Below are 17,729 nucleotides of genomic sequence, written 5' to 3' on the forward strand. Positions count from 1 at the left end.
GAGACCAAACCTCTTAACTAAAGAATCCTCAAGGTGAGACTGGAGCCATGATTCTTGCAGAGGACCTGGGTTTGGTTCCCATCACTCATGAAGAATCATAACCATCTTTAAGCCCAGTTCCAAAGGCAAAATACTCATACTTGTTCAAAAACAGATCTTTTAAAGAATTGCTAAGACACAAAACATTGTGTCTTTATTAGTTGCTTTATTTTTAACAAGCCCATGAAATGAAAAAAACAAAAACAGGTACAGCTCTGTAGACTAAAAGGAAGGACACATGTGGGGCCAATAATTACCTTTTAATTCCCCCTTCCCTTCTGGAAGAACTGGTTTAAGAAAACATTTTGGTTTTGTGTTTTTACAATTTTAAAATTACAGTAATTTAGCCAGACACACTGGTGCAAGCCTTTGATCCTAGCACTTGGGCAGGTGGATCTTTGTGAGTTCCAGGCAAACCTGGTCTACAGAGCAAGTTCCAGGCCAGCCAGGGCTATACACAGAGAAACCATGTCTCCCCCCTCAATTACATTAATTTTTCTGTGCGTGTGTATGTACCAAGGCACAAGAAGTTTGAGAACAACTGTCAAGAGGTGGCCATGCCTCTTATGGGTCTCTCTGGGATTAAATTTGAAATTTAAGTTTTAAAAAATATCAGATACACTTATCTAGGGGCCCATGATTTAAACATTCTTCAAGTTATTTTTAAAAGTTTTTTTTTGCTTAACAAGTGATACTGGGAATTTCTTGAATGGATTTCAAGGGTTCTGCCCTGAGTCAGTTTCAGTCTGTATCCCAGGACTGGAACTAGAGTTCTCTATGCCCAGGCTGGCTTCAAACTTATGGACTATCCTACTGCCTCAGCCTCCCAAATGCTGGGTCTACAGGCATGGGTTCAGATGAAGACTACTTTGATAGCTAAGAAAAACTCCGCTTTATGTGAGGCACCCATTCTAAATTCCTAAAAGATAAGTTCCTAGCAACTCAGACTCCTCGCCCCCTCCCCAGAATTGGAAAACTGTTATGAAATGATTAACTGTTTAGCTCTGGTTTCTGCAAACTCCGCTCATCATTACGCACAGGGGGAGTGCAGCAGTTCCTCACCTATCTGTAAACTCCACAGAAATGAAGTAATTGTAACCTGCCTTTAAAAGCCCCTTTCCCGTTTTAGCTGACGAGAACTAACGACAGCTTACAAAGAAAAAATTTGGCTAATTATAATTTGAAATCGAGTCGGTGTTTATGAACGTTGCAACATTTATTTCTATTAAAGCCTGAAAATCTTTTGTAAAGAGAACTAGCTTTTCTTGCATTTAAGAAAGAGGCAAAACAGGTATGAGTGGGTGGAGTTCTGACCCGAAACACCGATCTGGAACCCACTTGTGAGACATTTGTTCCTGGAGTGTTTGCATCGCTTTGGCGGGTTTTCCCCTGGAGTGGGCAACATCCCAAGGCCCCGAAATTATATTCCTGGCTCCTTATAGAAAAGTCTCCTCTTCAGTTCTCAAAGGTCACTTGCTCCGCTTCATTCGGAACAGGACATTGCCGCAGGAGTCAGAGGGCGCGACAAAGTTAGCCTCTGGCGAAGAAATACGCCATAAGGCCAGGCAGCCACCCAAATTCGGAGCATGCGCAGAACAGCCGGCGGCCATCTAGGAACCGGGAGGGGGTCTCTTTCACAGAGGTCACAGTCTGGAAAACACTCGGCCAGGGCTCCGCAGGCTTAACATCTGAGGAGAAACCAAACAAGTTGTAGCCTAGTCCCCTACAACACATTTCCGGTCTCAACCACACTTTCCGGTCCTCCCGCCGGTTCCGGTCCCGCCCCTCACTTCCGGTCTCTTTAGGTTCCGCTGCGGCCGGCTTTTTCGTCCGCTGTAGCTGGTTCCGCCGCGCTCCAGGTGAGAGGACGCGAGATTCTCCGGCGCGCCTCCCTGTGAAGGCGACGCTGCGGCTGGGGGATGACACTGAACTGCATGTTCCCCGTGGTTTGCTTCACCGCGGTCCGAGTGGGCTGGGACTGCAGCTGTCCCGCCCGGCACCCAGAGGCCCCTGTCCCGGCGCGCTGCGGGTCGTGGACGCCGCCTTCGCATCCGGCCTTCTCACCTTATCCCAAGGCTCCCCCACATCCTAGAATGTTCTGCGTACGCAGGCCTCATTCCTCCCTCTTGCAGGGGCTGTCTTGTCTTCCCCTCACGCGGGTTGTCGAAGGCGTCCGAAGCAGTTTGTTCCTGGGTCTCTGCCTGTCTTCGGATGCTCTCCCGGGCCAGTCCCAGCTGCACCTTGTGCGGCTACTGCTGGCTGGTGCCAGGGCCCGGGGCCCACCACCGTACGCTCACTTTTGCCAGGCTTGATGAAAAGTTCACACTGTTACTTTTGAAATTGCCGCCGTTAGTTGCTTTTAGTGATGCGATGTTGGGCGAGAGTCGCTGTGACTTATTTTGCAGGTATCCAGTCTGTACGGTGAGGTCATTTGTTAGTCCAGGATTGTGAAGATGATGATAGTTAACACGCTCTGCTCTCTCTGCTACCGTTCTTTTAGCTGCTCGCAGCTTATAAAATGCTGTCAGGTGGTATCGCTTATCAAAACACATACATATGAATTGACTCATCTCAGGGATTAGGAGGCTGAGGGCCAGCGGTAAGAATTGACTAGGCAAAGCCAACACAGGATGTTAGGCAGAACTCCAATTTAAATATGTGTTGATTACATATCCCATAAATATGTCCTCTTTGAGTTGGATTGCCATCACCCACCTCCCATCCCCCCACCCCATGTGGGGGACAAATGTGATAAACTATTAGAATTGTATGAGAAAGTATAAAAAAATGCTCATGCTGTTTTGTTCTGCATGATTCTCAGTAGTGATGAAATGAGATTCAGAAATTTAAAAAGAATTTAAGAATTTAAGCGGTAAAGGTTCATATAACCTTTGTTCTGTATGCCCAGAGTTTTGGGGACATTTGTCAACTTGTTACTATTTGTGGCACAATTTCTTTAAGAAATAGTGCCTTTTGTTAAGTGCATAGGGCCCATGCCATTGGCAGGTTTTTCTAAAGCTGATAACATGGAAGAGCCTAGAGGAATAGCATTCTCAGACTTAAGCATGCTTCAGAGATGGTAGGAAGAGACTGGTTAATATGTACACATTGTTAGGTCCCTTTTCTTTACCTCTGATGATACTTCCAAGAAGTCTTCATCAAATTAGGTCAGTGCTCTTGGTTGAGAACCACTCGTCAAGAACAATCTCATGGTCTCCAGACTACCCTGCCCATCAAAGCACAGATCAGCAGGGCACAGCTAGCTGCCTTCCTAGCCGTTATGAATGATCATTCCTATTTCTATGTCTTAGAGAAAAATGACATGTAAACTATTTCAAATTGACCCACATGCCTTTTTATTCAAGGTCATAAAACTTGTTGGGGCAGAGTCTGCCTAAAGTGGCATTGTTGCCCTAAATTGGCATGCTTGCTGCAGATTTTCTGTAGAACATTATTAACATATGAGTAGGTCTGAGCATGACTACAGGGAAACGGATAAGCCAATGTGAATATGGATTTGTTACTCTTTTTCAAGCACAGTAACAGAGTTTCCAAGTTAAGTCCTCGCAGATTGTTAATTAAAATGTACCTTCTCTCAAAGTTGGTTGTGATGATTACATGAATTATGTGACCAAATACTTCATCACGCATGTGAAAGCTCTGCAAAAATGCCAGTGCTCTGAGGTTAGGGAGCTCAGTTCTCTGACCTATGAAGGAAATGAGTTTATAAGTGTTGACAGCTTTATAGGACATGCAACCTGCATTTAGTTGTTAAGGGAAATAGCAGCTGCCTAGCATTTCTGTGGTTAGATCTGTATGAACACGAACACATTAAAAAAAAAAACCCTACAATTTGATGATCTTCATACATCTGGTCAGTTCGTAAAACATAAAACATAATGGTATATGATCTAGGACTGCATAAAACATAGTAAACGTTCAGCTTTAGATTTATTTATTTATTTAAGACATACAAAGAGTTTACCAGGCACTATGTGAGTTAAAAATGTTAACCAATTTACTCGTCATAAGAACCCTAAGATACAAATAGTATTCCTTTGTTTTACAGATGAGGAAAGGTGTGTACTAAGCGAAATAGTCAAATAATAAATGGGAAACCTAGGTTCTAAGCCCAGGTAGTTTACTCTGGGTTCAGTGCTAATGAATGCCTAACATTAATTGAACATAGATGTCTGTTGTGGAGGGACTTGCCTCTCCAGCATAAACCCAACCAACCAGAGCAGGAGGAGTAGGTAGCTCCTTGTTCCTCTCTAGGTGAACAAGAGGAAGACTCTGAAAGTGTAAGGAAATACTAATGTTAAGCCAAAACAAGTAGGAAAATTGTAACGTGTAGCATTTAGGGATCCCTTCTGAGGAGGCACAGTTATCTCTACCATCAGATTGTACAGCAGAGTTCAGGCTGCACACACAAGTTTGTGTTTGACCTGTCAGTCTCAATCTCATTTGCATGTGCCTGTCTCCTAGGAGTTTTGTTCTGACAGAAAGAAAGCTGCTGCTTCATATGCTTGAAGAATGGCACTCCCCATCATTGTGAAGTGGGGTGGGCAGGAGTACTCAGTGACCACACTCTCAGAAGACGATACTGTGCTGGATCTCAAGCAGTTCCTCAAGACCCTTACGGGAGTACTCCCAGAGCGCCAGAAATTACTAGGGCTCAAAGTTAAAGGTAATGCCCACTTCACGCTTTCCACACTGATAGTTATGGGTTTTCATAGTTGCCATTATAGATTGTTTTTTAAAAAAACCAAACTTTAAAAAAAATTTTTCCTAAACTTGTTTAAGTGGTAAAAATAAGAATAATGAACTTAGTTGAAAATACCCCTACTGTTTGGATGACTTTGGTTCCCCTGACAGTTAAGGCTTTGACATAGAAATCCCAGATGAATTATTTATTCTAGCATCTGCACTTTACCTTTCATTATGACTTGGGCCTTTTATTCTTCCCAAATTCTCTCTCCAGTTTCAGAAGTGGAGATTATATTTTATTGGCTCTGTTCCTTCCTAGCTTACTTGTATCTTTTATGCCATTGACAGGTGAGTTTGGAGTAATAGAGAATCTGTAGTTTAGTCTTTGGCTTCAGGGCTTCTAGGACAGCACTTTCTTTATCTTGAGCAATAAAACATGAGTTGTGTTTGCTTAGTTAGTACACCAGATGGGACTCAGGGACTCAATCCTTATATGACTTGTGACTTACTGTATTTAGTGGTAGTGATTTTTTCCTTCCTTAATATAAGGAACAAACAAACAAACAAACAAATGAAACCTCAAACTACCAGACCTGTCAATGTATGGCTTTTATGTAATGGAATTAGTGAATTAGCACCTGAACTTTAGTGAGAAAACAGTCATTTGCTTGTATTGTAGGCAAACCTGCAGAAAATGATGTTAAGCTTGGAGCTCTCAAACTGAAACCAAATACTAAAATCATGATGATGGGAACTCGTGAGGAGAGTTTGGTAAATGTTTACTTTTGTTACCATATGCCCCTTTGGAGGTGCTATGATGTGCATGGTACTATTATAGCATAGTTTAAACTTTCCATCTAATGATCAGTGGAAATAACTGCATAACGAACGTGCTATTAACTCAGCAGAACTAAGTGGGATATTTTACTATGTAGTTAGTTGTAAGTATAATGCAACGATGTGGTAAAATTCAACAGGGCAGTTGTGCCCTGGGGACATACAGAACAAGTAGTTAACAGTGAGCTTTTCCTACCATGTGTTCTTGATAGCTCAGATTACCATTATTTGTTTGTTACGTGAAACACAACTTTCCTGTCTTAATAGGAAGATGTCTTATGTCCTCCCCCTGACAATGATGATGTCATCAATGATTTTGACATTGAGGATGAAGTAGTTGAAGTAGAAAATAGGTAAGTAGTTTTGGCCTTCAAAGGCATTGTCACATGGGAAGAGAGGGGATTTTCATCTAGTTTTACCATTTCTCTTAGGGAAGAAAATCTGTTGAAGATCTCTCGCAGGGTCAAGGAGTACAAAGTGGAAGTGCTGAACCCCCCCAGGGAAGGGAAGAAGCTTCTGGTGCTGGATGTTGACTATACACTATTTGGTGAGTCCATTAAGGCCTCTGCTGCTCTTTTACCTGTAACAGTTTCATTTCCCTCCAGCAGCTCAGTGTGCACATGAAGTATTTAAAACTTCTTTTATTGTAACAAAAGTAAATCATTCATTTTAGGAATAAAAGATATGCAAATGAGGGCATTACCTAAAATTTTAAGAACAAAAGATGACCACATTTAATATTTTGATGTCTTTTAAAAAGTATGTTTGTGTGTATCTTCTTTTTTTTGTTATTGCTATGAATTAAATACATACTGTACTGGCCAGTTTTTATGCCAAGGATGTCTGAGAAGAAGAAATCTTAATAAATAAAAAGGCTTTATATCATTGGCCTATAGGCAACACTTTGGTGCATTTTCTTGATTGAGAGGGCCCTGCTTACTGTGGGTGGTGCCTTCTCTAGGCTGGTTTTCCTAGACGCTAAAAAAAGGCAGGCTGTGTAAGCCATGGGAACAAGGCAGTAGGTGACATTCTTCCATGACTTCTGTTATAGTTCCTGCATCGAGGTTCCTGCCTTGAATTTCTACTCTGACTTCTCTCCAGGAAGGACTGTGACCTAGGAGCCATAAGAGCTTTTTGGTCATGGTCTTATATCACAGCAATAGAAACCCCAACTAAGCCACCTAAGAGTATTTGTATACACACAAGTGTATTCGTGGGGGCACAGAATATGGATGTGTTCTAATTTAACCAACTCAATCCTGACTAAAACTTTGATGAGGACTATTTTTCAAGTAGTGTTTTATATTTTACCCTTGTTTTCTGTTTAAGTATATTCAGGCACCTTTCTTAAATTTAAAATACTGATTTCCATTGAAAAAGAAAGGCATTCATTTTATCTTTGTGCTGGCAATAAATAATTTCTGACACTAGAATTTTCTTGCTTGTAACCATAATGTTAAATGTTTTGTAACTTAATGTGCACTTTGTTTAAGAATTAATCAACTGTTGTGCAGTGAAGTTGAGTTTCTGAGGCTGTGAGTATATGTGAGTATGGAGGCCTTAGTGTTCATTATTGTAGATCATATTCACACAGGTAAGAAGAATGTACAGCAGATCATGTAAGCCTGGATTTTCAGTATTGTTCTTTGCACATTCTACAGAATTGTTCCACTGAAGCTGCGGTTCACAGGCATTAATTCTGTGTTTTGTAAAACATTTAACTTGTCCTCAGTGATTCTCAGTCTCATGTTATTTGCAGTTGAGTGTATTGTAGCTCATAGACTGCTTTTTATACCCAGTACTTGTCCCTGATAATAAACTAATAATGTTTTTATGATCCACTTTCTTTTAGATCATAGGTCTTGTGCAGAGACTGGGGTAGAGTTAATGAGACCATATCTTCATGAATTTCTAACATCTGCATATGAAGATTATGACATTGTTATTTGGTGTAAGCTTAATTTTTTTTATTAGATTTCCATGGAAATAAGGTGGTTACTTACATTATTCTACTGTATAAAGTATGACTTAAAAAGACTTATTTAAATATAAAAGTTTTCTTTTTTAAGTAAATTTGTAAAATGATGTTTGACTCTTACATTATTATATGAAGTACATATATATTTGCTTAATAGCAGTGACATAGGTGAACATAGGATAAGAATAGACATGGTGTTAGAGTAAAGGTAGTTATTTATTTGTTTTTGCAGTTGGGGATTGAACTGGGGCTTTGTGTGTACGCTTGATACTCTGCACTGAGTATATTCCAAGCCCTTAATCTTTAGTGCGTCCTTCCCTTTCCTCACTCTAGTTTCAAAATATTTGGAGACAGACATTCTTTTTAAAGACAGATGTTAGTGAGGACAGAAATGAAGAACAGTGTGACTTGCTTCAGGAAAAATTAATACACAATAGAAGCAGGGCTTCTGACGTTGAGGTCTGGACATTCAAGGACATGCAGGCCCACAGTAGACCATGAGTTTGCTGCAGAGTAGGAACTTAAGTGTTGCTATGGTCAGTCATGCTTTGAGTTTAGTTGACAGTTTTCTTCCCATCACCTGATAAATGAAGCTGATTGACATCCCACCCCCTGTAAACATTTAAAGTTACTTCTTGGCAGTTTCATAATCAGAGAATTACCCTGATCAGAATAAGATCCCATCAAGTATAAAAGTGTGTAGTAGGCATTTGATAAGAAGCCAGACAGTGCAATCTGTAAGCTTCCTTTGTACTTTCCTTGTAATTCAGAATATTTCCCTTTTTCGTTGATACTGAGCTCACAACTGTTTAGATTAAAAACATGATCAAAGTGTGCTGATTTCATTGTTAGTTTGGGAGAAGAGAATTCACTGAAGCAATTTTTTTTCTTTTGAGCATTTTGACATGACATAGGAGAGAAGAAAATAGGTTACTAAGTTTAACTTAGACATTTAGACAACCTTTATGTCATATTTAAAAATAAGTTATTGGTAAGTTATTTTATTGTTGTAGTTTGAAAGGGGTACTTCACTTTGGAGCTAAACACACTAGGATATTAATCGTGTCCTTTGTGAAATTAGGCAGGGCATTTAATCTCTATGAACCTCATGTTCTTCACCTCAGAATAGTGACTTGACCTATATTTTAGATGCATTGTAAGAATAGATGTCTCAGTATGGTAACTAGCACCATTGCTAACATACAGTGATTACTTCACAATGAAAGATTATCTTACTTTATGTGTCTCCTTGTTTTTTATCTGGAAATTACATGTATAGAACAGGTACTAAGTTAGCTTTTTCTTACTAATGTTTTCATTGTAAATAGGACACTCTAAGCTAATAGTTTTACTGACCAATTAATTTTGCATGTAAAGTGCAACTTGAGACCAGGAAAGCATGTAAAGATGAAGATTGAGTTTTCTGTCAGTGATTGTCAGTTAAAGCCTATTGGAGCAGACATGTAGAGGGACTTACACATTTGTCTCTGGTTCTTTTAAGGGGCTGGGCTTAATGAGCTTAACTTGGAAGCCTGACAAAGTACACATAGTCATTAGTCCTGGCTGGTCTTTCACACGTTCGTATATGTGCACTGGTACTCCACGTGCGTATGCATTGCCTGGATCTGCTGCCAGAAAGAGTTGAGATTCACTCATCTCAGACTTACTCTGGAATGAATATATAGTGGCAGGGCTGGTTTAAAAGGAGTCTGCGTTTTAGTATAATGGTCACCTTTGTCTTATAAATAAAAGTGGTTTAAGTTTTATACTTTTTAGAAGACTTACTAAAGTAAGTTTATTAGGGACTATTATTCATGATGTTTTTAAAATTGTGGTCTTGCTTAAAAAGCTTATTTATTCAGAAGAAAATTTTTTAAAAATGAAACTCAAAACTTTTCATATGTATTGTATTATTCCTCGTGTTTTAGCTGCAACAAATATGAAGTGGATTGAAGCTAAAATGAAAGTAAGTGTTAGAAACAAGCCATTTCACAATGCTTTGAAATCACATTTGACAGATCAAAGATTCTAGAACCGAAATCAATTTCACTTTTATTGGCTATCTTTTAGTAGATACAGAATGCCAGAATTGGGAGTAGAGGTGTGTGTGAGCCTGCTTAATGGTGGATTGATCTTAATGGTGCAATGCCTAAGCTGTTTTCAAGAAGAAGCTAAGCCCCTTTTTACCTCCCTTAGACTCCAATAATGTTTGCTTTGCCCTTTGCTCTTGTGTGTGATACTGGTCAGTTAGGAATGAATCCACTTCTGGTTTACTCACTGACGCAGTTTAGCAAACCTGTTGTGTAGCAAAATGTAGCTGCCATTGCTGTAGAAAATTGGCATTTTGAGAATTTTGCAACTGGGTTTCTCAGAAAGCCTGGAATTTGCCACATTTGTATTTTAACCTCATGAACGTTTGTGTTACAGGAACTGGGAGTGAGTACAAATGCCAACTATAAGATTACCTTCATGCTGGACAGCGCCGCCATGATCACTGTGCACACACCACGGAGAGGGCTCATTGATGTAAGAGCTAGTGCCGTTGCGAACCGTGACTGCAGTTTTACATAGTGCACTGGTGGGACTGAAACTGACAGAAAAAAGCCTAGAAAGAATTTAGAATTTCATCTGTAGTAAAATGACAAGTGAATGTTGACAGAGACGTAGTATTTAAAAGATTTACAACAGTTAGGAGGCAGGCAGATGTTTCTGAGGTCAAGGCTAAGCATGGTCTACATAGTGAATTCCAGGCCAGTTAAGGTAGATGAGAAAAACTCTGAACATGATCAAGAAGTATGCTGGAAACAAAGCAAAGTGTACTCACTGTTCTCCAGAAGAAGCTGATGCATTGTAATACAAGGATCAGGTTGCACATGTGCCACTAGAAAATAGCAGCAGGACATCAGAGAAGAGGATCAGGCTTTAAAAGTGACTAATTTTAACATGGCTTACTTCTTAAGTGACTGCTTCTACAAGGGACCTGTCATCCATGGCTTTCGAAAACATTCTAGGAATGGAGAGAGGTTAGCAAGCTGGAGCTGTCTAGGGTGCTGTCCGTGGTAAAATGAGTCATCTAAGCATGTGAGGACTTGCTCAGTGCACACCCCAGGGGAGAGTGGAATTCTGACCTCCTGCATATTTTCTGCAGTCTAAGTGTTACAGAGCTCAGGAAATGCTAAGCACGGCAGCTTTGTAATAGTGGGACATCAAAGGACAGCTAACTGCCCTTGGCTAGGAGTGAGAGCTGGGATTGGTGCAGTGGGCTGCAATCTGCCTACTCCACTGATGTAGTAGACTAGTTAAGGACTCAAGTAGGAGTGTCTAGGTGGCACTGGCGGGCCAGTGAGAATGGTCCGTAGCCTTTGTGTAGTATAGTAGTTCCTTCATCTTAGTGGTGAATTTCCTCAGCCAGTTTTTTTATTTAAAAACAAAACAGAAAACAAGCCTGAAGATAAATAATTCAGACTGTCTAGTACCTGAATTGGAATTTTTTTTTGTGCCTTTCTGTGTTTTCAGATTATTCTATGGTCAGCAATGTTAGAATACTAATTTTTAAAAATTAGTCTATGTTTGGGGGAATAGGCGTGTTAGACTTAACTTCCAAGCAGATGTGGGATTTTGTCTTATTCAGTCCTGGTGACTTTGAATAGTCTTGTCATGGAACATCCTGAGGTAAGTTCCCTGTAAACCCCTAGATCCTAGCTTACTGTGTTCCTATAGTCTTGTCTTAGGAATTAGGCAGTTTTATTTCAAGAATAAACAAATAGAAAATACTTTAGGTGAAAAAATGATTAGCAAAATTAACATAGTAATTCATTGGGAAGAAAAAGTCATGTTAGGCCAGGGAGGAACCGAGGCAGCAGGGACAGCGTTTCTCTCCTTGCTGCACAGTTCTCACGTCACTGAGTGCGATTCCTGCCACTAACTAAGAGTCTACTTTTTAAAATGTCTTTAAGGCATTTTCCAGTGTTTTATTCATTTGTATTCTTCAAAGTAAGTCAGGTGTCTAGTTAGTGAACTCGTCTTTTTAGGACTGCAGTGCTCAACCTGGGGGTTGAGACCCCTTTGAGGGTTGAAAGACCTTTTCACAGAGGTCACCTAAGACCATCAGAAAACACAGATATGTATAGTACAGCACGTAACAACAAAATTACAGTTATGAAGTAGCAGTGAAAATAGTTGTATGGTCAGGGCTCACCACAACATGAACTGTATTAAAGGGTCATCACATTAGGAAGGTTGAGAGCCACGGTCTTAGGAAATCTCATGCAGAGCTGGTCGCCCTTTTATAGAGAAGCATTGTTGTCATTTCTTGTTGTGTTAGACTTTCAGAAACTCTGTGAATATTGGCAGATATGTCTGTATAGAAACCTTGCTAGTCCTGAAACAAAACCAGGAATTAAAATTCTGGTGCTTTTGAAGTTCATGGATCAAATGCTGTGGAAAGCAGGCACCGGTGTCAGTGATTTAAAGATAAGATTTAGCTGGGTCCAGTGGTGACCACCTGTGTTCAGTACTCAGGAGGAATATGAGTTCAAGGCCAACCTGGGCTGTGGAGTGAGACTTGAGCAACAGAACTGAAGAGACACCATAGACGAAAGTCATGGATTTATTGCATTAGATGGTGAAATTATTAACCCCAGAACCTGTGTAGTTTTCCTCACTAAGATGTTCCTAGTGAAAGCTCTTGAGAGAGGCGGCTATTGATTAGTCCAGGAAGTACCTTCTCTTTTTGCCCAGAATCTTCATATGAAAATCATGTAAAGTGTTATAGTTGGGTTAGGTGAGTTGGACATGCACCAAATGGTGACATTTGAGGCTCACATGATGCCTGGTGACTAGCTAGTGCAGCCCTACAGGCAGGAAGGAGCTTGCTTTCCTTTTAGGAAGGGGTGGACTATTAATACATACTGAGTTCAATATAAATCTTTATTTTAAGGTGAAGCCTCTTGGTGTCATTTGGGGAAAGTTTTCTGAATTCTACAGCAAAAAAAACACCATTATGTTTGATGACATAGGAAGAAATTTTCTAATGAATCCACAAAATGGACTGAAGGTAAGACAGTTTTACTTGTTTAAGCTCATGTAACCTGAGCTGTGGCTGAAGTTTTAGATGATTATTCAGTTAATAATGGACGAGTATTATTGGTCTTGTAAGATAATAGAGTGGAAAGTTTTTTGTTGGCTAGGGTTTTGACTTCTGTGTCTTTGTCTAGATACTTAATAACTGTGCTACAATTGCCTATAGTATTTAATACAGGAACATGTGGTTTTGTGGCCTGGGTGCAGCAGGCTCTACCATTAGGCTTAGGTGTATATAGAGTATATTCTGTGATTTTCATTCTAGGATGAAAAGTCAAGACTTGCTCAAAATCATGTATGTAATGGGTATTTGACAGAATTTGGACACAAATTTACTTCTGTGTGACTTGGTTCCTGGGTCAGTGATAATCTTAGCACAGGTCACAGGAAATCTTTGTAGGAACTGGAGATATTCTCCCTGCAGTGGCGAACGCTGGAGCTCGAATGCTTCTGATGCTGCTAACGTAGCTGCACGTGACACAGGTGCTCTGTGACAGCAGTGAGGGGGATGTCTGCATGTGAAGCAGAAATCCTGGTGCTAAGTTGTGTTTTCTCTGTCCTGAACTTCTTAGCCAGTTGGTTCTGAGTACAGACAAGGGGTGGGAACGTGTACAAAGTAGGTCCTTCAGCCTTTATAAATTATTGAGTTGGTGTTAGTATGTAGTGAGTGTGTCAGGAGTGGTGACGCAAGCCCTGCAGTTTAGCCCTGCAGATGTAGCCTGTCGGCTTGGACGGGAAGCAAGTGTGCTCACTCTGTACTCTGTCTTCTCATACGCTGAAGCAAACTCCAGATGTTTGATTTAGAAGTAAATGTCAAATGTGAAAGGCTATATTGAGTTGTATAATCATGTCTAAGCTGATCTTAAGAAAAGAAATGCTACTAGGGAAATCATTCAGAAGTGTGTTCAATTAAATAACTCATAATTACAGTCAAGATTGAGTCTCTCACTTCTGTTTTCCTGACTTTTATAGTTTGAAGTAATACTTTTTAAATGTAGTATTAATATTATAAAATATGTCAACCTTACAATTTGGAAGAACATAACTGACTGCCCTTGTTATGGAAACTAGTCTTTGTAAATAAATGGCAAAATGTGGCAGAAACTGGTATGAATGTAATAATCTCAGCTTACGGAAGCGCATAATGGGGCCTACACGATGGCAGTTCCCTCCCCAGGACCCACATGTTGGAAGGAGAGAGCCGACTCCTGCAAGTGTCCTCTGCATGCACACATGGTACGCACAGGCACACAGCAAATAGAGACAAGGATAGAAAGCTCCTGAGGGAGTGCTCCAATAAAGATAACCCGCTGTGCTCAGGCCCAGCTCATACCTCTGCTGGCTCTGTACACAGTAGACAATGGCAGTGAAATCACTGGAGAGCACTCAGTTGACAAAAGAAAACCAAGTGTGAGCAGTACTGCTACAGAGGAGTGGCTGCGTAGACCCCGGACTGGGAGAGGCTGTGCTGTCAGTTAGACTGAGGTAGAATAGGTAGGTACAAGAGCTTAAATAATTTAATTCCCACGACTTCTTAGAAACATAGGTGGTATGAAAGTTACTTGCAATGGTATTTAGCCTCAGTAGCTGACTGAAATGGCGGAGTAGCACAGATTTTTGTTAACTTTCTTCCACAAGATGTAGTTTGATAAGGTTTGTTCATTTTCTGACAGATAAGGCCTTTCATGAAAGCTCACCTAAACCGTGATAAAGACAAGGAACTGGTGAAACTCACTCAGTACCTCAAGGAGATAGCCAAGCTTGATGACTTCCTGGAGCTGAATCACAAGTACTGGGAAAGGTAAATGCTAACTGTGTCACTTTACTCTTGATACCAATGAGTGAAGACACACTGACAATGCTAAACTGGTCTCTTAAATTTTTTATATAAGGTGGGAAAAGTCTGAAACTTGTTTTTTCAATCTACTGGAGTTTCCTCAAAGGTATTTCTTTTAACCCCTAATTGTTCATTAACCCACATTCCTCAGGTCTTTAATATTTCAGTAAAAGCTGGAGAGTCTGTTTGGGACAGTAATCAGGTTACTCTCTGAGTTCCCTGCTCCTCCCACCATAATTCTTTAAGGCAAGGTCTCTGTGTGACCTATGCTGGCTTCAATTTGTGATCCTCCTGCCTCAGCCTCCCAGCTGATTACCATATTGGTGTAGAATCTTCTGGTCTCTTTTTTTTAAGTATAGCCATGGAACAGTCCAATATAAATTACAGTCAACATCAAAATGATGAAGCTAGGGAAACCTGGAGACATGGGAGGGTTATGCTTTGAAATCAGACCTATATTAGTTTGGTACCATTGTAAGCTTCAGGAGAAGCTGTCAGGGGGCACTTGCTTCCTCCTGCCTTTGGCTTTTTACATCACTTTGACAAAGAGTTTCTTAGTAGTGTCGTATGATCATTACGAAGATGGAGTAGTTTAACTGAGTCATGCAGTAAGTGATACCCGGCCCCTGTCACACAGGGCAGCTTTCAGCATGAAGCTCATCTGTTTCCTGGTTCTAGCTCCACACTACTAATGATGGTAATTTCTTAAGTGTGAGAAATTTTAACTTAGTAGTGGATCCTATCAAATAAGATGAGGAAACAGTCGTAAAGAATGGTATAGTCATTTTTTTCTGTAGTGCTGGCCATTGAGTCTAGCCATATGCATGTTGTACAGCCACTACACCTCTGAGCTACGACCTTCTCTATGTTTTTGACTAGAGTCCTTTTACTGTTCAATTGTTTTGTTAATATATTTAATGTGTGGGGTGTGTGCATGCATGTATGCCCCCCCTTTAGTATCTTTTATTTCACTATATGAAGGAAAAAATAAGATCTTTAGATGAAGTCTGAGTTGATTAGAAACCACAATTCTATTTAACGTTGGGAAGTAGGCAGTGTGATGTGGTATCTGATGCTTACAACCTCTAAAGGCTAATTGTGAATCTGAGCAGCCTGATTTGGCGACTTGCTTAACCTTTGTGCCTTAGAAATACGAGGAACACAGCACTCAACAGTTTCGAGCAATTGCTAACTGTACTCATCTTGAAAGGTCCACACTGAAATAGGTCCTCTGACAGGAGAGGTCGATTGCTTGCCTGAGCTTAGTCTGATTCCGTGTTGACGAGATTATCTCATTTCCTGCAGGTATCTATCAAAGAAGCAAGGACAGTAGTTACCAGTTACACTCAGAGGTGAAGATTCTTGAGATCCGTGGACCTTTGTTTCTTTGCTAGGCATCACCATGATTGTGCTGGACACTGAAGCAGATGCCAGGCTGCCTAGCTGTGCTCTTCCAATGCTTTGTACATTTAATTTTGTATTTTTTTTTGAAGATCATAACAAAGTGCTTAAAAAAAAAAAAAAAAACCAAAACAAAAAGTTCTCTTCCCTCTGTGTTAATTTACTCTTGAAGAAATGTTCTCTGGCATTAATTATTGAGGTGTCTCCCAAACCCTTTAAAAATGCAAAAAAGAAAGGAAAATGAAAAATGGAGAAAAATATATCTACAAGTGTCATCTTGTGACCGTGGAAATAAGTTTTGTCTTATGTTTTTATGCTTTTGTCTCCTCGTATAATCAGCTGCCTGAGTCTGAGACCAAATCTCTCGTCAAACTAGTTAGTGCTTTCCCCCTTAAAACCAAAAGCAAAACCAAAAAACCCAGACCAGCCTTTAAGTACTGACCTGGTTTGTTATGCTGAAAACTCCCAAGAGTTGTCCTTCCTCGTCACAGTTTCTCTTACTGCAGTCTACCAGGAAGATCTTGAAGCTGGAGTTGTGTCAGTGTTCTTTAAGAATTAAGGACATCTGCATGATAAGGCTATGCCCTAGATGACAGGGTAACAAGCAGACTGAAATAGCACTGCAGGACAAGAATATGTTTCCTTTTGGTGGCTAAGTAGAAGCATTTCTGCCTAAAACTAGTCATGAGCACAGCTTGCCACAGTAGTAAAAAGGCACCATCACCAACTCCACTCTCAGAAGCATGGATAGCATTTCTGCCTACTCCAGTTGGGTGTCATTGTAACTGCTAACACCATTGCAGCAAACATCTAGCCATAAGATTAAAAATACCTGTTACTTGCAATGCTTAAGCCTGCAAATATGTAATGTGACTATTGTTTTATGTTGACAGTATTGCTTTATACAGTTCTTGTATTGAAGGGAATTGCTCCTTTTAAATGAACATGGTGTACATTGTTCTTATGGGACTATTTCAGTGGTGTAAATAATAAATATCTTTTCTTAAAAACATTGGTTATCTGTTTTATTAATGTCTCAAATATTTTACCCCTTTGTCAATTCAACAACCATATTCAGTCAAGAACCTCTGAAAATTAAATGCAGAGGCAGAAAGAATCAGAGCTGGAGGCCAGCTGCAACTATGATCTCAAACAAGTATGTGTGCTGATTTTTGTATATCATTATACATTCAGAGTGGTTTTAGCAGCTAGATAACATGCTTAATGAAAATAATTTATTAAAATGTTTCTTAAGCATCTGGAAAAAATTTTTTTAACCAATAAGGACCAATAGAATGTTTAAGTTTTTATTCATGTGTGCACATGACTTTGTCCTTTTCAGTTACTCTCTTACTGATATGGCAGGATCTGCCTGTCTGCCTCCCCTATACAAGGATGCTAGACTCAATCTAGTCCGCAACCCCAATACAAGGATGCTAGGCTCATTTTGTGTTGTTTGGCTTTTTCCTCATGTGGATGTGTTATGTGTGGGTGCACATGGAGGCTAGAGTTGACATTGGACATTTCCTTTGATAGCTCTCCACTTTACTTGAAGCAGGGTCTCTTGAACCAGGTAGAATAAATCAAAGCCAGTTTACCAGCAGGATTCCCTATCTCTATCCTGAGGGCTAGGATTACAGACTTTGCCATCTGTCTCGTGCGCAGGTACTAAGGATCTGAACTCTTGTCCTCAGTACTCAGATGGCAAGCACTCTACTCACTGAACCATCTCCAGCTCCCATGCCCGGCTTTTTCATGAGTGCCAGTGATCTGAACATAGGTCCTCATGTTTATATGCAGGCCCTGCTATCTCCCTAGTCTTAGACTAGAACATTTTAAGAGTATTTA

The 17,729-nt window shown here is 40.2% G+C and overlaps 1 protein-coding gene across 1 annotated transcript; it reads left to right on the top strand.

The window, feature by feature from the left end:
- The first annotated feature begins 1,819 nt into the window (after nucleotides 1–1,819).
- Nucleotides 1,820–16,893, top strand: Ublcp1 (ubiquitin like domain containing CTD phosphatase 1). Its single transcript, XM_034507020.2, has 11 exons — nucleotides 1,820–1,898; nucleotides 4,525–4,726; nucleotides 5,426–5,517; nucleotides 5,851–5,936; nucleotides 6,015–6,130; nucleotides 7,436–7,534; nucleotides 9,490–9,527; nucleotides 9,989–10,087; nucleotides 12,501–12,617; nucleotides 14,317–14,444; nucleotides 15,786–16,893. Exons 2-11 carry the CDS (start codon nucleotides 4,573–4,575, stop codon nucleotides 15,811–15,813), a joined length of 957 nt encoding a protein of 318 aa, XP_034362911.1. The 5' UTR covers nucleotides 1,820–1,898; nucleotides 4,525–4,572; the 3' UTR covers nucleotides 15,814–16,893.
- The last annotated feature ends 836 nt before the right edge of the window (nucleotides 16,894–17,729 follow it).

The sequence above is a fragment of the Arvicanthis niloticus genome, chromosome 6 (genome assembly GCF_011762505.2).
Source record: "Arvicanthis niloticus isolate mArvNil1 chromosome 6, mArvNil1.pat.X, whole genome shotgun sequence".
NCBI classification, from domain to species: domain Eukaryota; kingdom Metazoa; phylum Chordata; class Mammalia; order Rodentia; family Muridae; genus Arvicanthis; species Arvicanthis niloticus.